The 21,534-nt window shown below is 45.6% G+C and overlaps 2 protein-coding genes across 2 annotated transcripts in view; one reads left to right on the top strand and one right to left on the bottom strand.

Annotated features, from left to right (window-relative positions):
- Positions 1–753: 753 nt before the first annotated feature.
- Positions 754–19,894, top strand: LOC106725422. Its single transcript, XM_014536471.1, has 3 exons — positions 754–930; positions 1,394–2,074; positions 18,387–19,894. Exons 1-3 carry the CDS (start codon positions 754–756, stop codon positions 18,519–18,521), a joined length of 993 nt encoding a protein of 330 aa, XP_014391957.1. The 3' UTR covers positions 18,522–19,894.
- Positions 19,895–20,031: 137 nt separating this feature from the next.
- Positions 20,032–21,534, bottom strand: part of ECHDC3 (enoyl CoA hydratase domain containing 3) — a 55,404-nt gene continuing 53,901 nt past the window's right edge. Inside the window, exon 8 of the mRNA XM_014536470.1 lies at positions 20,032–20,971. Coding sequence (XP_014391956.1) covers positions 20,660–20,971 — 312 coding nt within the window. The 3' untranslated portion in view covers positions 20,032–20,659. The remainder of the gene's footprint in view (positions 20,972–21,534) is intronic.

Raw genomic sequence — 21,534 nt, 5'->3', positions numbered from 1 at the left:
ATAGACCCTTGGGTTCGGGTGCTTACTGTATGAGTTGGGGGGGGAGGGGGGGCTTTGGTTTCAAAAGATTCCAGCAGTTGTGTTGTCCTTGTTTTTGTAAACTGGCAGACCACGTTTAATTTTGAGAAACCAAGCGCTTGAACGTCTTCATTCATAACTTGTTTTTTATGACCAGGTTATCAATTTCCCCCTTCTCAGTGGGAAAGGGGGTTTGTGACACCTAACTGGCAGGAGGTGCAGAGGACAAACATTGACATTCTTGGCAATTTGGCTTCTCTCCTCCTTGGCCTCCTCCCTTCTGCTTCCCACTTCCTCCTCCCAGTGGTTCTCAACCTTCCTAATGCCGCGACCCTTTAATACAGTTCCTCATGTTGTGGTGACCCCCAACCATAAAATTATTTTCGTTGCTACTTCATAACTGTAATTTTGCCACTGTTATGAATTGTAATGTAAATATCTGATATGCAGGATGTATTTTCAGGGGTCGCGACCCATAGGTTGAGAATCACTGCTCCACGCCCTGGGCACGGGCCACTTTCTTTGCAGTATTTGCTATCAACAGTTTCCATTCAGTTTGCTGGCTTTCCTAGTTTTTTCCAGCTTGAAATAACACCCGAAACACACCTGTAGGAGATTTGGGTCCCATTCAGTGATGGTCCGGAAAACCTGGGCAGCCGGGTTTTCTTATCTACTGCACTCCCAGCACCGGATTCTCATGCTCAGTCTTAAAGTCAGATCACGTCTCTCAGAAGCATGAACGGCAGGGAAGTGAGTACCCACAGGCTTTTGGCCGCCCTGGTTCTCATCAGCGCTAGCAAGGCAGCAAGCAGTGCGGGGATACTGTCCGGAAGGCGCTGTCAGCTTGGCGAAGGCTTGCGCCAGCCTGGCGTTTTTCGGCAGCTCTCAGTGCGCTTGAGAGTTGGGGGAGCAGTAAGGGAATCTGTGGTTGGATTCTTCTCCAGGCAGAGAGCCAGACTCAGCTGAAAGATTTCCATGCCGGGGAGACGGCGGCTGAGTGGAGCAGAGCTTTTCACGCCGCCTTAATAAACTCAGCTCCGTAGGGAAGGGAAGGTGTAGGAGACCTGGAAGCGGGGTAAAAGGCAGCTCGCAGCGCTCTGAGCACTTCGCTCTCCCCTTGTTTTGCGCCCAGGACCTTCTCAAGCATCCCGGGCACGTCAGTGGTTAGTTTGGGGGTGGGGATGGGGGTGGGGGTGGAGAAACTGCTAACATTTTGTAGATGAAAATTCTGCTCCCCAAGGATTCTCGCTGAAGTGCTGGGGGAGGCGGGGCAAGGGACGAAACCAGGACGCCCAGGAGGCTGAGATGCTCTCAGGCTTGGGTGCTCGGGGTTGGGTGTCGGAGGAGGTGGGGTGAGGGCAGCGCGCAGAAATAGGGCTTCGGGAGGCGGAGCGCCCCCAGCCACCAGCACAGTCTTCTGCCCGGAGCCGGTTCCGAGGGAGGCTGGGGTGGTGCAGTGCGGGACGCCCGCAGGGATCCTTACTCCCCAAGGGCCTCCGTGGGTCACCCGCTGAATTGTCGCGATCGCAACCCAGAGGAAATCAGGCACCGGGTGGGGCGCGTCCCCCGGCGCCGTGGGGTCACCCCAGCTCGCCTCTCCTGGCTGGTGTTACCAGCTCTGCGTGCGCTGCTGTGGCTTCCGCGCCGGTCTGCGCCTCCAGCGGAGAAAGAGTTAATCGGCCAGCAAAGGAGGAGCCCAAAAGGAAGGAGGGAAATTGCCGTCGTTGTGATACTTTTTCCTTCCTCTCTTTTTTCCCCTGCAGAGGTGAGTGCCGGGAGGCGGCGCTCATTCTCCCGGGCCGGGCTCTGCGCCTTTGCTCCGCGAGCTGCGGCCCGACTGGCTGACTGCCTGGGGCCAGGGACAGCCATCCCGCCCGGACCTCCGCCGGGACCCCTTCCGAAAGGTGCGCACAGCCATGGAGGGCGCAGGGCTGGCCGGGAAGATCCTTTTCACCTCTCGGACGCTGGTGCTCGGCCTCATCCTCCTGCCTTCGGCCTTCGGGGTGTCTTTGGGCATCTCCAACATGCACAAGAAGTTCCTGGTGAAAACTTAGAGGTGAGCGCCTGCAGGGATGCGGCGTCCTCGCACCTCCCGGGGCTTCAGGGAGAGCCCGGTGGTGGGGGTAGGGTTGAGGCCGAGGGTAGAACTCAGTTTAGGGGGGACCAGTTCTGAAGGTCAGTGGTCGGCCGGGGTGTGCGTTTCTGTTTATCCTCCGCAGTAGCGCAAAGACAGCTTCTGCAGAGCTGGACAAATCGGACCACCCTATTGTTCCTCTTCTTGGAGGCAGATGCTCAATGCAGATGCTCTTAAGTGGCCTCAGGGCATGGTGTTTTCCAATAGGGTTTGTCAACTGTTTTCCCCCCAGACAAGGCTATGTGGGAAAGATGTCCTCCACTGCATAAGGGAATGACTCAGCCCAGGAAACTTGGGGTGTCTGCCTTCTGAGTTCTATCCCCAGAGTCCCCAGTCCTGGCTTCTCTCACAGCTCCAGTCCACTTTGTGGGAAAGATGTCCTCCGCTGCATAAGGGAATGACTCAGCCCAGGAAACTTGGGGTGTCTGCCTTCTGAGTTCTATCCCCAGAGTCCCCAGTCCTGGCTTCTCCTCTCACAGCTCCAGTCCACTTTACCCTCCCTCTGCTGGAGCACAAGGTTGGTGGCTCCACGAGGAATTTTGTGTGTTGGCCTTTTAAGAGGGTGCCTGAACTTGCAGCTGTTACCTCCATGCAGACAGTACCCCGCTATTTCCACAGTTAGATGTTATGTGGATACCCTTCTCAGTTTTGGTGCTCTCTGCTGGGGGCGGGAGGGGGGGCAGTTGGGGGTTAGATCTCAGAGTTTTCAGTGGCACCCCCCACAGCTGAGATATCTCTCCAGGACTTCAGTTGCTGTCTATGGGCACCCGGCTGGCCAGCCCTTTTACACCTCATCCTCCTACCAGTCTCTATGTGGTTTCCACTTTTGGTCCTTGGGTATCAGGGTTCTCTATTACGAGTTTTCCGTTGATTATTCAGTAAGTTTTTCTGTATTTTAGTTGTAATTCCAGTTTGTTCCCGGGAGCATGTCTGTGCAGCATCCACTTACTCTGCTGCCGTTCTTAATCTCTAAGAACAGTGATTTAAAATGGAATAAAACTCCACTGATAATTTTCATCTTTAACGTTCCTTTCACAGTGAATAAATTCAAAAATTCTTCCCAAGGGAGCTACTGATTTTTCATGATGTCTATATGGAAATGTTTTTCACATTATCTTGAAAACATGATATGAATTTATTTAAATAGATTATTATAAAAGTGAGAAAACAAAACCCTCCTAGGTATGCAAAATTTATGTCAAAGTCGGGAATAAAATGCGCTGATATTTTAGGCCACCAAAATGAAATCACATGCCTGAAAAATAAATATTGATGCATACATATAGTGGTTCATTCAAAAGCATTTTAAAATCCAGGTGATATATATTTTTAAAAAGAATAAACTATTTGAATATTTAACTTAATTGACTATTAAGAAAACTTTTCAGCCCTAGCTGCTTTGGCTCAGTGGATAGATCATCAGTCTGCGGAATTGTCCTGGGTTCGATTCCCTGGTCAGGAGAGTGCAGGAGGCGGTTGATCAATGATTCTCTCTCATCATTGATGTTTCTATCTCTCTCTCCTTCTCCCTTCTTCTCTGAAATCAATAAAAATATTTTTTTTTAAAAAGAAAACTTTACATAACAAAGCTTACAGAGTATTTTTTAATTAAAAGAATAAAAATATTGGAATAGTCATTATCTGTCTCAATTTAAAATAACCAAATGAGTGCTTAAATTGAATCTAGATAACATGAGACATGATTAGGGTAGATTCCCATTCACATAAAATGACTTCCAGGCAGATTCCCCAGCACTTAGCACTCCTTCCGCTGAGCCGATGCAAGGATGGAAACTGCTGAGGGATGATGAAAAGCCTTCTTGCAGAGAGCTCCTTCATTCATTTCTTCATTCCACAAATAATTGCTGCGCTCACTTTATGGCAGGCATGTCCTCATAATGAGGAACACAGAGATGAACCAGACAGACCAGGTCCTAGCCCTTGTGGGACTTCTGCTCTAGTGTGAGAAAACAGACAAGGGAGAGGGGAAGGAGAAAGGGGGAAAAAAAGAGAGAAAAGGAAGATCAAATGTTTTAGGTGCTGAGGAGAGGATTAAAGTAAGACGATAGATGGTGTGACTGGAGGACTCTAGATTGGGTGGTGAGGAAAAGGCTGTCTCAGATGAAACACCGAAGCTCTGAATGTCAAGTCATTAATGCTAACATCAAAGGGAGGAACATTCAGGCAAGAGGGACTATGTGCTCAGGAAATATACTAAATTTAAGATAAGCCCAAACGAAATATAATTAACAGAATAATTTTGTGCCTTCACTAAATAAGCTTTCAAAAACCTTTTCTTTCCCTTATTCATATCTCTGTTAAATGGACTATTCAGAGTCCAATGTTGAGAAATATAGCTCAGCAGCAAACACAGACAACTGAGAAATATTAGCGGCTGAATGGAATAGTCACTTCTGATAGTGACTAATGTGCCATTCTTCCTAGACAGGAATCCTACCTCTTCCTGATATCAGAGTAGGAAAGAAGAAAAAAACAGCCCCAAACCAAGAAACCAAACCCAACCTAAAACATCCCACCTCACCCCAAATAGAAATAACCCATTTTATTTACCAACTTCATCAGTGAGAGACGAGATTGACATCAGGGTATGAAGTCATTATATTCCACATTAATTGCAGCAAAAGAGCAGAGAAGAGGTGAGACTTTGGAAAGAATGCTCAAAGAACTACACCCTTCCTCCTTGATTGTTTACATCAGACTTGCAATCAAATACTAAACATATACCAGCTATAAATTGTTTGACCAACTCACCTGCTCTGGAGTGAATTGTGTCATGCCCAAATTCATGTGTTAAAGCCCCAACCCCTTCATGAGATTGTGTTGGAGATGGGACTTTTCAGGAGATTGAGGTTAAATGAGGTCATAAGGGTAGAATCCTGATCTAATAGGACTGGTCCTCTTATAAGAATAGGAAGAGACACCTGAGCTGGGCTCTCTCCCTGCCATATGAGGACACAGTGAAAAGCAGCTGGAAGACAGTCTTCACCAGAACCAAACCATCCCAGTACTTTCATCTTGGACTTCCAGCCTCCAGAACTATGAGAAATAAACATCTGTGTGTAAGCCACCCAGTCCATGGTATTTTGTATGGCAGCCCAAGTAGACTAACAGGTTACCTTACCTATAGGGGGCACAGAGATGGTGTAGTAAAAGGGAACCGCCCCCCCACCCCCCCCCCCCCCCCAGCCCCAAATTGGTATTAGAAAAGATGAGATTGTGGTGTTTCGAGGATTTAGTGTAGAATTTAAAAAAAAAAAAACACCTCTATTTTTTTATAACTGTGAATTAATATATTGATATATTGTTTAAACCAAAAGTTTAGTAATATTTTAAAAGATCTTTTACATTTATAGCAGGCCATTTGAAATGTTCATTGACTAAATGAATGAATATATGAAAATGATACCACTGACCCCATAATTTACATTTTTCTCCCTGGTATTGAGGTTATCTTTATGTTTGACCAAGACTGGGCCCCTATTTAGTAGGTGGGTGTCAGCTACACCCTCCCCCAAACAAGTTCAGGGCTGTAGGATGACTTAGGGGGCTCTAGACCACTGCCTTCATGGGTCCCCTCCTCTATTAAAAATTAAAAATTATATATTTTAGAATGCCATTCTTATTGTTTTATTTTTTAAATGTAATATTTAAAAAATTATTTTACTGTTGAGAGTATTACAGATGTCCCCCATTTCCCCCCCTTTTGCCCCCCTCCATCCATTTTCCACCCCATCCCAGGCCTTCGCCTGTCTATTGTCTGTGTCCATGAGCTAATTTGTACTTCTAAATCCTGTCACCTTTTTCACCTATCCCCCCAACTCTTCTCCCATCTGGCAACCATTAAAATGTTCTCTGTATCTATGAGTCTGTTTCTGTTTTGCTTGTTCATTTATTTTGATTTTTAGATTCAATAGTTGATATATATATATATCAACTATTCGTGCACTGGGGGGTGTGGGGGTCCCTCAGCCCGACCTGCACCCTCTCCAATATGGGAGCCCTCAGGGGAGCCCTCTTCAATCCAGAAGTTTCTGTCTGTCTTTGCAATCATATGAGCGAATTGTCTGAGACCCCAACTCAGTTTGGTTTATTGCTCACAGAATAATAGAGGCATTTTTTTCTTCTTGCTTCATTGGTAGAGATTTCCTGGAAGTTTTAGGATATCTTCCCTTCAATTTTTCCTAGACACTCTAATTTTACTTATGTCTCTCACCTTTGCTTTTCCTCCATCCCCCACTGCAACAGTAACTTGCTCCAGGGTCACTTTGCTCTTTGTAGCCGTGGGTAAACTACGGCCCACGCCCTTTTATGTAATGATGTTTATTTTGAATTTATATTAGTTCACACAAACACTCCATCCATGCTTTTGTTCCGGCCCTCCGGTCCAGTTTAAGAACCCATTGTGGCCCTCGAGTCAAAAAGTTTTCCCACCCCTGGTCTAGGAGATCCGTCTGCCACCAGAATTATGATTTCCAGCATTCCTGGTGCTCCCCGTGATCTTGGTTTTCCCTTCCTGCTCTGACTGTGTCCCATGGCCTCCCACTCTGCCAAGTCCTCCAAGTTGCCAGCTCTCCGTCTCTGCTCTTCGTCTGGTGGCTTGGGGAGCCAATTTCCCCAAGCCGCTCCACTCTCTGCTGGCTCTCCCACTCTGCTCTCTGCCCAGCGCCTGTGTATGCAAATTAACCTGTCATCTTTGTTGGGTTAATTTGCATACTCACCCCTGATTGGCTGGTGAGCATAGTGGAAGGACAGTCAATTTACATGTTTCTCTTTTATTATATAGGATTCCATTTTATTGTTCATATTTTTATCTTTTTTTTCCTTCTACTTCTTCTTCAAGAAGACCCTTTAACATTTCATGTAATATTGGTTTGGTGGTGATGAACTCCTGTAGCATTTTCTTGTCTGGGAAGCTCTTTATCTGACCTTCAATTCCAAATGATAGTGTTTCTGGGTAGAGTAATCTTGGTTGTACGTCCTTGCTATTCATCACTTTGAATATTTTTTGCCACTCTCTTCTGGCCTGCAAAGTTTCTGTTAAAAAAATCAGCTGACAATCTTATGGGAGCTCCCTTATAGGTAACTAACTGCTTTTCTCTTGCTGTTTTTAAGATTCTCTCCTTTATCTTTAACCTTTGGCATTTTAATTATGATGTGTCTTGGTATATGCCTCTTTGGGTTCATCTTGTTTGGGATTCTCTGTGCTTTCTGGACTTGTATGTCTATTTCTTTCACCAGGTAAGGGAAGTTTTATGTCATTTTTTTCAAATAGGTTTTTGATTTCTTACCCTTCTCTTCTCCATTTGGTATCTCTATGATTTGAATGTTGGTACACTTGAAGTTGTCCAAGAGGCTCCTTAAACTATCTTCATTTTTGGGGGTTCCTTTTTCTTTTTGCTGTTCTGATTGGGTGCTTTTTGCTTCCTTATATTCCACACTTTTTATTTGGTTCTTGGAATCCTCTAGTCTACTGTTGATTCCCTATAAATTATTCTTTATTTTAGATAGTGTATGCTTCATTTCTTACTGGTCCTTTTTTATGTTGTTGATGTTCTCACTAAGTTCCTTGAAGTTCTCAGTAAGTTCCTTGAGCGTCCTTATAACTGTTGTTTTGAACTCTTTTTCTGGTAGTTTTCTGGCTTCCATTTCATTTTGTTCTTTTTCTATGGATTTCTTCTGTTCTTGCATTTGTGACACATTTCTTTGTCTCTGCTTTTTGGCTGTTTCCCTGTACTTGTTTCTATGTATTAGGTAAATCTGCTATGTCTCCCAGACTTGGTAGAGTGGCCTTATGTAGTAGGAGTCCTGTAGGGTCCAGTGGCTCAGCCTCCTCAGTCATCCGAGGTGGCACTCCAGATGTGCCTCTGTGTGAGCTATAGGAAGTGTCTTATTGTAGTTGAAACTTGGTTGATGTTGGCATCACTGGGAGGGATTGTGAGGATTGGCTGCAATACAGAGGAAGAGCTGCTGTGCAGGAGCTGACCCTATGGAGCAGGACTTGCCTCAGTGGGGCATTGGTGTTCACTGAGTCTGCCCCTGAGTGTGTCATTCATGGAGGTGGTAGGGTTATATTCCAGCATGGTTGAAACTGATCACCGGGTACTGCTGGCTCAGGAGCCTCCCAAGAGGTGCAAAGTCAACCACTGCCTGTGCTCTGCCCGGGGCCATCCAGCATGAACTACAAAGAAATCTGCAGATGGTTGCTACTTGTATTGGACTTGGAGGTGCCTAGGAGAGACCAAGCTATGAATCAAGGCAGGCTACTGCTAGTGCCAGGCCTGGGGCCACTTATTAAGAGGTACAGGGCACACTGAAGACAGCTGCTGCTTGTTTGAGAGGTTTTAGGAAAGTCCAAAGCATGAAGCAAGAGAGGCCAGTTGTATGGAAAAACCACTGGAAATGGCTTGGATGAGCCTGCAAGTAGGGAGGGGCAGGGAATCTCCAGGGCAGGGCGAAAAGTGTAAGTCAGGTTAACGGAGATTCAGATATGGTGTCCTGCCTGCCGGCTCTGTGGTGGGGAGGGCTCGGCAAATGAACAGTAACCTCTGCCAGCACTTCTGTCTGGGAGAACGCTGCTTCTCTAGCTCTCACCATGATTCCAAGCAAGTTAGATCCTCCCCAAAATGTCCCAGTTTCCTTTCAAGCTGCTGTCCCAGCACTGGAGCTCAGAGAAAGTCTAAGTAAGTCCATGCACTGGCCCTTTAAGAGGAACTACCTGGGTCTCCAACAGTCTCCATGTCACTCAGCCACAATCCCTGTTAGTTTTTACAGCCTGAAGTTGTGGGGACTTCTCTTCCTGGTACTGGAACCCTGGGCTGGGGGGCCTGGTGTGGGGCTGGGACCCCTCACTCCTCAGGGAAACCTCCACATCCAAGATACACCTCCTGATTTTAAACTGCCACACATGGGTGTGGGACCAGCTGGTTCCACCATCCCACCCCATGTCTCCACCCCTCCTACCAGTCTCAATATGCTTCTCCTTTAATTCCCTAGTTGTAGGACTTCTGTTCAGCTAGATTTCAGGTGGTTCTGAATGACGGTTGTTCTGTATTTTAGTTGTAATTTTGATGTGGTTGTGGGAGGCAGCGAGTACCACGTTTAACTACATCGCCATCTTGACTGGAACCCCATTCTTCTTATTTTAAAAGAATGAACATGAAAACATTTTCCTGAGCCCGTGAAAAAATATCATGAGTCCTCGGCACTGTACCTCTGGACTCTGACAGAATGGTTAATTCTCAGTTTCTAGGGTCTAAGTCCAGCTTCCATCACTTATTAGCTGTGAGACTGGGGAGAGTTTATAAAAATGAGATGAATGAAGGTATAACAATATGAAGGAAAATATTCCTTGTTAGCAACAAACTTGTTTGGTTGGGGAGAGACTTTGATACCCATCTTTGGGTGGGATATGTGGTAGCAATAACACATTGTGCACTGGAGCTGGTAGAGGAATCTGGGGGGGGGGGCGGTCAAGAACAGAAATATCGAAGGGCAAATCTTACAAAGAGGCTTCTCTTCTTCATTTCCTCAGGCTATCTTTAGTAATATTTCCATTTCTCTTTAGACATTCTGAGAGTTGAATCTATTTGGGAGAAATAGAAGGTGCTGAGTTCTGCTCCGAGGTGAGCTTGAGTGTAGAACAGAAGCGGCAATGCCCGAGTTACCTGGGGAAGTTCCTAGTTCAGTGCCTGGAAGTGCCCAATAAATACTGTCTTTTAATATTAACAGCCCAGCGCAGGATTGAAAGCTCATTTCTGCTCCACATGCACGATCTTACTGTGTTTAACAAATACACTAACTACCCTAGATAATTATCTTGGGCAGTGGTCCAGCTGGGGATGATTTCATGCCTTCTCCCCTAATGGATGTTTGTCAATGTCTGGAGATATTTTTGGTTGTCACAACCGGGTGGGAGTGTGCTACTGGCATTGAGTAGGTAGCAATTGTGGATGTTGCTAAACATTCTGCCATGCTCAGGACAGCCCTGACAACAAAGAATTGTCTGGCCCAAAATGTCCATAGTGTCAAGCTTGAGAAACCCTGATATGAGCCTTTTCTCTAATGACCACCTCCTGAAATAAAAAAATGAGGGAGCACGCTATGAGTTCAGCTGACTCTAATTTAAAGAAAAAATACAAAGCAAACAACTATATTTATGAGCTTCTTCCTTTCCACTGCCTCAGATGAACTAACTAACTTTAGTACAGTGGGGCCTTGACTAACGAGTGTCCCAACTAACGAGTTTTTTGAGATACCAGCTGTCTCTCCGCCGATTTTTTGCATTGAGTTGATAGAGTAATTTGAGTTAACGAGCTCCTTAACGAGCTCAGTCTCGGAAGGAATTAAACTCGTAAGTCAAGGCCTCACTGTATATGGTATATAACCTGCGGAATAAAATACTTTTTTTTCTCAGAACCAAAAAGCAAAGGCGATTTTTCCAGTCACAGTATCCTAGCTGCAAGTTAGTCAGCCAAGATTTCTATCTTCATCTAAGCTACCATTGCCCTCTGCTGGGGAAGTTTATGACTGCTGCTTTAAGTACTGAGAACAATAATTGACCCTGGTTCATTTTAATTTAGCAAGTGTCTGGGCCACTAACTTTTCTTTGAACTCGTGATTGCTCACAAGGGGTGGGTTTATATTGATTTATGGGATAAATTTCTCTCTTATAAAATTTTAGGCATTTTTTATAATGATTAAATATTCCTCATCCTTCTCTATAAGCACAGAATTAATTCATGAAGCAGTATTAAAGCTTAATGATAGATAAAACCGAAGCAGATCCTAGGGTGTTCTTTTGAAATTTTTGTTTACTTAACAATTGTAGAAAATTTGGAAAAAAATATAGAAAAGGATGGCCCGGTGACATGACTCAGTGGTTGAACATCGACCTATGAATCAGGTGGTCATCGTTGGATTCCCAGTCAGGGCACTTGCCCGGGTTGTGGGCTTGATCTCCAGTAGGGGGCATGCAGGAGGCAGCCGACCAATGATTCTCACTCATCATTGATGTTTCTATCTCTCTTTCCCTTTCTGAAATCAATAGAAATGTACTTTAAAAATAAAAATAATTCTTTAAAAAACGAAAAGTGAAAGGAGGAAGAAAAACTATGTGTAGTCCCACTTCCAGAAGAAAAAACACACAACTTTTTACATTTTGGAATATTTTCTTCTAGTCCCTTTTCTAGGAACATAAAGATGTTTTTAAAATGTTTTTATTGTTTGTTTTGCCTACTTGTCACATGCTATAGATAAAATTTTGTGTCATGTATGTTTTTCTCTCCAAACGTCATAATCATTTTCCCATGTTGGTATGAGCATTTTTTGTGACTGTGAGGATCATGTGGATGTGTCACCCAGACTCCCTTTCCAGGGGAGGACTTGGTGCCTCAACTGCTGCCTTTGGCTCCTGTGCCTCGGGGATTGCCTCAGCTGAAGGGAGCCACCTGGACCAGGCTTATGGCCTTCCCAGCACAGCCCACATCCAGGGACTGGCAGAGGCAGGTAGATGGCCCAGCCACTTCGCCCAATGGGAAGAACTCTGTGGCTCTGTCGGCTCTGCAGCTCCGCAGGGGTTCGTCTGAAGCTGGCCTAATGCCTCTGGCCAGTGCTGCTTCCCCTCTTATCTTCCATGGTGTTCTTTGGAGGCCACTTCCTGAATACATCCCGAATTCACAAAATTCCCTCTCACCATCTGCCTCCTGTAGAGATACCCTCTGTGCCTGTGACTTCTAATTTTTTTAATGTAGTAATATGTACATATGTTTTAAAAAACTAAACTGTACAAAAGGGTTTTCAGTGCAAAAGTACGTCTCCCTTTAATCCTGACCCCACTACCTATTGTTATCCCCAGAGACAAACGCTGTTATCCATTCTGAGGGTATCTTAACAGGACTGGGCTGTACACATACAAACATGGATGCTGTGGTGGTTAATTTTATGTGTCCACTTGCCTGGATCACAGGATGCCCACATAGCTAGTTAAACAGTACTTCCTGGGAGTATGTTTCCAGAAGAGATTAGCATTGAATCAGTGAAATGGTGAAGTGGGTGGCCCGCTCCAATGTGTGTGGGCCTCGTCCAGTCTGTTAAGGGCCCGACTAGGACAGAACGCTGGAGGGAGGGAGGACCCGCCCATTCTCTGCCTGACTGTGTGAACTGGAACACTGATCTGCCCTCAGAGCTCCTGGTTCTCAGGTCTCCGTATCTGGACTGGAGTCAACACGACTGAGTCTCCGGCTCTCAGCCTGGGAATTGCACCACTGGCTCCTGGGTCCCCAGCCGGCAAGCGGCAGGTCCTGGGACTCAGCCTCCGTAACTGCATGAGCAATTCCTTATAAGAAAGCTCTTTCTAGAGATATTTATCCATCCATCCATCCACCCATCTATCCAACTATCCCATTGGTTCTGGTTTTCTGGAGAACCCTAATACAGATACATGTCACTTTAATTTTTATTTTTATTTTGAAACAATTCTATATTTACAGAAGAGTTGCAAAAGTAACACAGAGTTCCCTTCTCTCCTTCACGCAGCTTCATCTCTTAACATCTTGGAGCACCATATTCACCACAACTAAGACATTAACAGTGTACAATACTGTGAATCAAACTACAAATTTAATTCAGATCTCACCATTTTTCCATTGCTCTCCTTTTTCTGGACAGTGTGGGGCCCCACTTTGAATTGAACATATCACTTTCAGTGGCTTCGTGATATTCCTTCCAGCAGATGTTCTAGAATTACCACACTTGTGTTGGACTCAAAGTAATTATTTTTTTAAATACGAATATAAATAACATGCGGGTTCACAGTGTTTTGTTTTTTATAACGTTTATTCTCAATTTCTGGTTCTTTTTTGAGGGTACAGGGCATGGCCATTTTTTAAGGGTGTTGATTCATGTACCAAATTTGCCTCCTACAGAGTTGCCTGTTCGCTCCAGGAACACATCACTGCCCTTTTCCATCACCTCTTGTCAGCAGGATGACCTTTGATGTGACCTAAATAGGTACACGCTGTTTCAGTCCCTTCTTCTAGTTTTTAGGACAATTTTCCACAGCTCAGTCACATCCCATGTAAGTCTGTTGAGTTCCGGCTTCTCTCTCGGACACATCCCTCCTGAGGCCTCCATTCTCCTGTCTGGGCTGGGTACTCTCCTGCCTCCTGCCCAACTGACACCCTGGGCTGTCGTTTTGGGGACTCTCTTTGACCCTCTCCTGAGCTGGTATCATAGCCTGCGTTCCCCCAGAAAGTAGAACCTGAGCCCCAAGCTGGCTTGTAGGTAGTTTATTTTGGAAAGTGACCCCAGGGAGCAAGAGTAGGAGCAAGAAACAGGAGGGCAAGGCATACAAGTGTGTTGCTTGGAGGTAGGAGAAACTGATTGCATTGGCCTCTGGCCCCGGGTCCTGGCACAGGGCTCCCAAGACCCTTGTCGTTTCCTCAGTGATAAGAGCATCAGGAGCATCCCTTGTTCTAATATTTGCTCTTTTACCCCAGTTTCTGACACAGAGCCCTTAAATCCCTTGGTATTTTCTGGGTAATAATGTTACAGGATTCCAGGGCAGAAGGAATAGGGAAACAGACAGGAGAGATAAAACGAGGCCAAACAGTGTGGACAATTTGCAGCCAGCTTGTAACTAACAAACCACTATCTTCCCCAGCCGAGGACACGAGAACAAATGGTTAAAAAACTTCCCTAGTGAGAGAATATAGAAAGGGAGCGAGAAAGGGGAAAGGAAAAAAGGGCAGTTTTACTCCTTAAACAGAGAAGCCAGCAGTCTCAAGGCCTGGCAAGATAAAGTGCCAGGTGCTTCCCCTGAGTTCTGAGAAGGCCACAGCAAAGTATAAAAAAGGGACCTTGAGAATTAATCTGCACCAAAATAGTCAGCAGAGGAATTTAGAGATAGTAATATGTACATATGTTTTAAAAAACTGAACTGTACAAAAGGGTTTTCAGTGCAAAAGTAAGTCTCCCTTTAATCCTGACCCCACTACCCATTGTTCTCCCAGAGGCAAATGCTGTTATCCATTCTGAGAGCATCTTAACAGGACTGGGCTGTACACATACAAATTCATAAGCCAGATGTGTAGGTTTGCTTGCTTTGCCTTTTCAATAAAGGCGCACGCTTAAATTGCTTTAATAAGTTGGCCTTTCACAACGTAGTCAAGGTCTCTCCTATAAATTCATTTATATGAGAAGAGTAGGATCACCGTTGGGAACAGCCCTCTCCCACTGACTCAGGGGGCTGTCCGGTAACACCTCTCTGTGTAGGTGAGAGGTGCCTATAACAATAGGAGTGTCTTTTGTTCTAATAAGGTTACTCTGGGAATCCCTTCAAAATAGTTTGGGGTGGGAAGGGGGCAAATAATACAAGATTGGCCGGTATGATTGATAAATCATTCATTAATAATTGTTAAAGCTGGGTAATGTGAACCTGATAATTTATCACACATACCCCCAACTTCTCCATGTTTGATCTTGGTCACAATAAAAACCCTTTAAAAATATAATATTCCAGGTTAGAGTCGTGTATTTGACGGCAGGAAGGTGGAGGGGGGCACATGAAGGTTGGCATTGATGCTAATGAATGACAGGCGCTCCACATGTCTCCCGATACATAAGTGTGTTAAGACGGTGCATTTGAAGGGCAAAGAAAACAGTCCATTAAGAAAAGTGGACGCCTTCTTCTTCTAATGCCTGTTGTTCCAGACTTTCCAAGCACACTTGTCAATCATGGTGAGAACCTGTCGTCTTTAAGAAATAAGTCCTAGTGATTATTTCACCCAGTTCTCCGTAATTTATTTTAAAAAGAAACAGAGAGAATCAAGCCTGAAATATGTCATTAAAGGAATGGAGAGGCACAAGGCCAGAAGATGAGCCATTCGTTAAAGGCTGGCCATTTGTCTAAATTCTCTGTGTGCGCCCTAGCGGCTGCCAGTGCGGGAGGAGTATTTAAGTAGGATTACCTAAGCTATTTGCTGCTTCAAAGATGGATGCTTCTGAGTGGAACCTCTTCTCACAGTGACCAGGCAAGGTATTGATTAAAATAATGGTCAGCGAGAATATCACCAGACCCCTAATGAGAAGCTGTTGACAGAAAAATTGCTTTAACATTCATCAAAAAGCCAATAAATGTCAAAGAAGGAACTAGAGCTGCAGCAGCTCATAAATTCCTTCTCAGGGGGCCTCTAGAGGGGGCTTTTAGGACAACATACCTGCTCTTTTTCCCGAATATTGCTAAATGCACGTCAGGGAGGTTTAGAAGACTTTGGGGTGGTTAAGCCTGACGGTGTTGAAGGGATATCTATAGGGAGGCTGCTCCAGCTTTTGGTCAGAGGATCCTGTTTTTGGTTCTGATACTGAGTGGGTCTATATTTTTGAATCTTTTATATCTTGTCTGTGTGATGTCACAGTTTGTACTTAACTGAGAGTCAAGATCCCGCCTGGCTGGAAAAGCCAAAGATTTACATAGATGATCCCATTCGCTCACCAAAGAGTCCAAATTGATTGTTTCTCTTGAGTCCCATAATACTATCTATGGTGTTCATTTAGAAACCAATTCTGTTGCTTTATGGTAACAGGTCTTCTGTTAGTAAATCTTGTTTTCACTTTTTTATTAGGGGAGGTGATGTTCACTGAGCGGCTAATATGAACCTGCTTCTTTTTAAAATATATATATATATTTTTATTGAGAGGGAGAGATAGAAACATCTTTGATGAGAATTATTGATCGGCTGTCTCCTGCACATTCCCCACTGGGGATTAAGCCCACAACCAGGGTATGTACCCTGACCGGGAATGGAATGGTGACCTCCTGGTTCATAGGTTGACGCTCAGCCACTGAGCCACCCTGGCTGGGCTGAACCTACTTCTTGACTGAGTTTGGGTTCTTGCAGTGGCAGACACCAAATCAAGGACTGTGTGAACTTTGTGTACTGGAAAGTAACCCCAGGAAGAACAAGTGAGGGCATGGGCCAAGGTCAGGCAGGGAAGGAGAAAAACCAATGAGGTTTTCATTAACGAGCAAGTCAGTACTGTGAGCAATGATGCTCAACCCTGCTGGATCTTCTCAGGAAACACATCTCAGAATTGTTCCCACAGATGATGCAAGGCTGGGGCATTTATCTATGGACTCATCTGTTGTTGCTTGAGGAGTGTTCCTGGAGGCCCAATATCCCTCTACTTCTAAGATGACCTTGTTGAAGCTGAGCAAGCTCTTGGATGTCAAAAATCACCCTCAGAGAGGCAGAGACAAAGGTGCTTGAGGGAATGACATAGGCTACTCAAGCTGCTAAAACAAAATACCACAGACTGGGAGGCTGAACCAGAAATTTACTTTCTCAGAGTTTTGAAGGCTGGAAGTCTAAGATCAAGGTGTGGCAGGATTGGTTTCTCCTGAGGTCTCTTTCCTTGGCTCCCAGACAGCCACCTTCTCTCTGTCCCCACATGGCCTTTCTTCTGTGCAACACATCCCAGGTACCTCTCTTCCTCTTCCAGTGCACAAATTTTCGTGCACTGGGCCTCTAGTATAAAATAAAATGGGAATATTTCTTAAATGTGTAAAAATAACTTGCAAATTGTTTTGTGTGTTTGTGCTTAAACATTCCTGGGCAGGGCAGGGAGATTTGAAGTAAATATCAATATAAAATCAATAAGGATGTCTGAGGGCTGCATGCTGGGTATATAAACCTCATGACACCTGATTCACCCACTGCTTCTCCTCATCCCCATTTCCCTGTGGAACAGCCAACCTCGCTAACTGTGAGCCCGGTGGGCCAGTGTTCCATTCAAGAAATACTGCAGGCACAGCTCTTCATGGTTCTCTGGTTGGGACCTGAAAAATAAGTTTTGAGCCCAAAATACAAATGAAAAGCCCTTGCAAGAGTGAAATTTAATATTTTAACTGCAAAATGTCAATTTCAATGTTGAATTTAACTCTTACCTACTTGATGATTGCCCAGAAATAATCATTGTTAATTAATCAAATATTTTTAAAATCTTAAAAAGCAAATAATTCCATTTCCTTTCCTAACTAGAATTATATTTGCTGCAGAATATGGGTGTGTTTTGGTGCTTAATGTGATAGGAGGTGGGGCTTCCAAAGGCTTAAGCACGGAGGGCTGAGGAAGCCCCTGAAACCTGCCCCAGGGGAGGACTTTAAGGGGCTCCTGGAAGTGTCATCTCCTCACAGTGCTCTCCAGGCCACACAACTGCTCACAATTCACCACAAAGGCCCGATGCTCCAGCGTAGACACTGCCAGAGAGATATGTCATGCCCGCCCTGGTGCAGGAGCTCACACTTTAGTGTGCAGCAGAATCACTTGGAAATCTCTTTTTAAAATGCATATTTTGGGGTCCCCAAACCAGAATTTATGATTCAGCAGGTCTAGTGAGGAGCTCAGGAGTCTGCACTTGGACAGTTCAGACCTTCCACGGGCCACACTTCAGAAATACTCTTAGCACAGTGGGTTTTCAGAGGAAGGAGAGAGGAGAGGGGGCAGCTTAGTAATGCACCTAGACAAAGGAAGGGTAGCTGCCAATTTTGATAGTGATCTTCCTGATGTAGGGTCTTCCTAGCCATGACATCAGAAGGTTCAGGTGTGGCCTGAAAACCTCTGTCTGTCACAGATTTCTTGGTTTCAAATGTAATAAGGTGTTTTTAATGTAAAAATGGCATGCTCATATTCCTCATTCATAAAAGAGCATTTTCTTCAAACAAAAGCTTCCTGTTTCAAGTTTCACTCAAGTTTCCAAAACCAGGATTGCAGAAGCAAGAGGAAAAGTGTCCAGGGGTGCCATGTTTATGACGGGACAACAGAGTCCTGAAAGGGTTACATCACCTGCTCACAGCGACACAGCTAGTTGATGGCAAACCTGGGACTAAGAGCCCTTTGTGTTCCCATTTGTGCTTTTCCGTATCCTCTTTGGGAAGCAAAACTGTTGCCTTGGCTGTGCCATTTCCGACTGGCTGCCATTGAGCACTGGCAGGCTTTCTCTCCAGGCCTTTGGGAGGAATGTAGTGTGGTAGTCAGGAGCACAGGCTTCAGAACCATACAGGTCCAGGCCCACGTGCTGGCTCCATGGTGGCAGATGCCTTCACTTCTCTGAACTCCCAGACAGCTGGGGCACAGGAAGAGCTACTCCATTGGCCTGCCTGACAGTTCTCTCCTATAAAGTTAATCAGTCATCCGCTCCATTTGTTTATATTTTCCAGGGCCCAGGCCAGCCGTTGGAATGGTGTCTTGCCCAGGTGAGCAGGAGTGAACACCTGTTTCACTGGCCTTCCAGCCCCTATACTACTGGGGTGATGACTGCTGGGATGAGCTCAGCAAAGCTCCCTGAGAAGTAAAATGACACAGGGAAAGACAAATATACTAGACTTTCCAGAGGCAATCATGACACGTTAGCAGAAAATGTTCATTCTATGTCCCAGTGGAAGGAAGCAGATACATATTAACCCAAAATTTCTATTAGCCTTGGGGTTAATTATATGACATCAGAAGGTAGGTAGCAGACTTTCACTCGGGATTATTTATGCACAAGAGACTATTAAGATTTATAGCGAGTCTCTGAGGGCACATCAGTTCATAGGCTGGGAAGGCAGCCCAGAGGCCCCAGGATTTCATGGTTTGAGGGAATCGTGTGACTCACACAGACACTGGAAAGTTAACCTTTGCTTTTCATTTGCCAAATGTGTGAGGCAGCTTTGTTACTTTCTCCAAAGTTGAGAGTTTATAACACCTTCTCTATGCTATGTGATCTGGCACTGCCAAACAGTGACTGCCACAGCAGGCCCTGGAGAGAGGGTGCAGTAGGGGCCCCACTGACAGCACTGTTCTGGCAGCTCTATCCTTCACCACCTACTTTAGAACTGCAGCCAGCTCTTTATTAGTTTTGTAGAAAAACTCCATTAGTGGTCTGCCAATAACTCAAATCCGATGTCCCCTGCGCACTGGCAGAGTTCTGTAGCAAGGAGTGCCTGGTCTGTTATTTTGGTTGGAGAGCTGCCATGGAGCAGGAAAGTCACTTCTTCGGGCTGGCCTCCCCATGAGGCAGTGTGGCCAGGAGAAAGCATCCATGGCTTCCCCAGGCAGATAGAGTTTGGAACCCTCACTGTACTCAGTGTCAGCTGTTTGATCTGGGACCAAGTGGGCCTCAGCTACTCACATGTGAGATGGAGATCACTGTGGGTCCTGCTCCCTGGGTGTGGCGAGGACTGAAGGAGAATGTAGCATGTCAGGTGTCCAGCAGATGGTAGCTCTAATGATCTTTCCGCCCAGGAGGGGCACTCTTAGAACAACCTCTTCCTTTCCAAGAAAAAACTCTTTTATTAACCTTTCTAAACTTGTTAAAGAAAAAAAAACCTACACAAAAACATGTCAATCTGAATAGAAACCTGTGAACCACTAGGGGACATCATACCAAGAAATGCTTGCCCTGAGTGAGAGCCACTGGTTAGAGCCACGTTTCTCGTCTTTGGTTGGTACTAACCACATTTAGGACCCCTTTCTACTCTACGTAAGATAAGCTGGGCAAGCTTGAGGACAGGAGATTTAGAACATTTCTTGGGCCAGACTGAACCAGAAGCCAGAAAGTAGCATGGTTAGGTCCTAAGCCAAGCCCTTGCTCAGCTGGGGACTCAACTGCCTGATGCTACTGTGGATTCTCACCAGAAGCTGAGCAGAATTTGGAAGCATGTCCAGAGCAGGTGATTTTTAGTGGGTAGAATGTGTGTTCTGCATCCTTCCCACCTATCCTGATGTTTTTATCCTCAGTTTGTGCCTAGGGTCCCGGTTTCACAGTAGCTCCAATGGCCAGGACATTCACTACAAAAACATCAGGCACCTACTCTGTGTCCATAGCACAGGCATATAAAGAAAGAATTCATTTATTTTTTTCCTCAAACAGCTTACATTCTGGTTAAGAAGATAAAATACCAGTCTCTCTAAATACTTAATATTTTAAAGTCACGTAAGATTATTCCAAAGCCATAGGCATGATTCTTTCTCAATAGAACCAAGAAGATGTGCAATGTGGAGACTACCTCATGGAGATTGGAAATGGTTCGTGTGTCTGGGCAACCAGAACTACCTCCACCGTATGGGACATTTCTGATAACAGAAGCAGGTTGGCATCCTTCATTCATGCTTCATTTTATCGCCACCTTCTTCCATGTCAGGGTGGTCCCACACTTAAGGTCCCATGAAGAAGTTTATCAAATTCCAGGCTTATTACCACAGCTGACCCAGCATAGGTGCTCACTACCCTTAAGTTAGGATTTCCTTTGAATCTCGGTTTCATCCTTTCCCCAGGAACCATGGCTTTGAATACAGACCCCATGCAGTGGGACCATGACCAATGGTACAGAAGCAGTCTGTCTACTGTTCCTGTCATGAGGCAGCAGTGGTGGTTGGGGTGGGGGGGCAGGGAGCATCCTGAGTGCTGCTCACTGGGTCACACTCCCTCCATCCCTCTGTTAAGGCCGGCTCAGTGTGACCAGACGGGTTTTCTCTTCTGGATGAAGGCCTTGATTCCCTCCTGCCCATCTTGCAGGGCCACATTGTCCACCATGGTCTGGGAGGCCAGGTGGTAGGCTGTTCTAAGGTCCTGGTGCACTTGCTTGTAGAAGGCAGCCTTGCCCAAAGACACCACAGGACGGCTCAAGGAAGCGATCTTCCTTGCGATTCTCATGGTCTCTTCCTCCAGCTGCTCTTCCGGCACTACTCTACTGAGCATCCCATGGAGCAAGGCTTCCTGAGCAGATATGGGTTCCCCGGTAAAAAGCATTTCTAAGGCGACCTGGGGGAGGAAACACGGGCAGTTATTAAGGCACTCTCCTCCTGACCCCTGCCACCTAAGTCCCACCCTCTCCATTTCACTTTGTGGAGATGGTTGGTGTCCTGACTTCCTGACAACCTGGGCCAGTTCTCAGGAACAGACTGGATCTTTCCAGGAGCAAGGAGAAGGGGAACTCTCCGTGTCGTCCTGTTCCTTCCCCAAGCTGAACTCCCAGCCCTGCAGAGGCAGGAGATTTGAGCTCAGGACAGCAGCCACATCTGATGGGATGAAACTAAAATCACCGCAGAGCGAGGCCCATCGCTTTGCACAAGCCAGAGCAGTGGTTACTTTCCAGAAGAAAGGGATGTTCAGAGAAGCCACCACCTCAGCCTGAGTGAATGAAAGGAATGCCTTCTAGGGACAGATGGAAGGGTCTAGCATGACGTTAACTTATAAGGAGAGAATGCCCTCTTTCCACAACCCTCTCCCCCCAGATTTCCGAGGCCCGCAGAAAGGGGGAGTACACCTTTCTCACTCTACAGTTTCCTCAGTTCTGTCAGCCTGCCATACTGTGCCCCAATTCT

Source organism: Myotis brandtii, unplaced genomic scaffold (assembly GCF_000412655.1).
Source record: "Myotis brandtii unplaced genomic scaffold, ASM41265v1 scaffold163, whole genome shotgun sequence".
Taxonomy (NCBI): Eukaryota; Metazoa; Chordata; class Mammalia; order Chiroptera; family Vespertilionidae; genus Myotis; species Myotis brandtii.
Note: the sequence above shows the minus strand (reverse complement) of the source record. Positions and strands in the feature narration are given on the sequence as shown.

Coding starts and splice junctions, on each gene's coding strand:
- LOC106725422 (XM_014536471.1), top strand. CDS start 754: ATGAACGGCAGGGAAGTGAGTACCCACAGGCTTTTGGCCGCCCTGGTT. Junction 931..1,393: donor GCTTGAGAGTTGGGGGAGCA/GTAAGGGAATCT, acceptor GCGCAGAAATAG/GGCTTCGGGAGGCGGAGCGC. Junction 2,075..18,386: donor TTCCTGGTGAAAACTTAGAG/GTGAGCGCCTGC, acceptor TATATTTTCCAG/GGCCCAGGCCAGCCGTTGGA.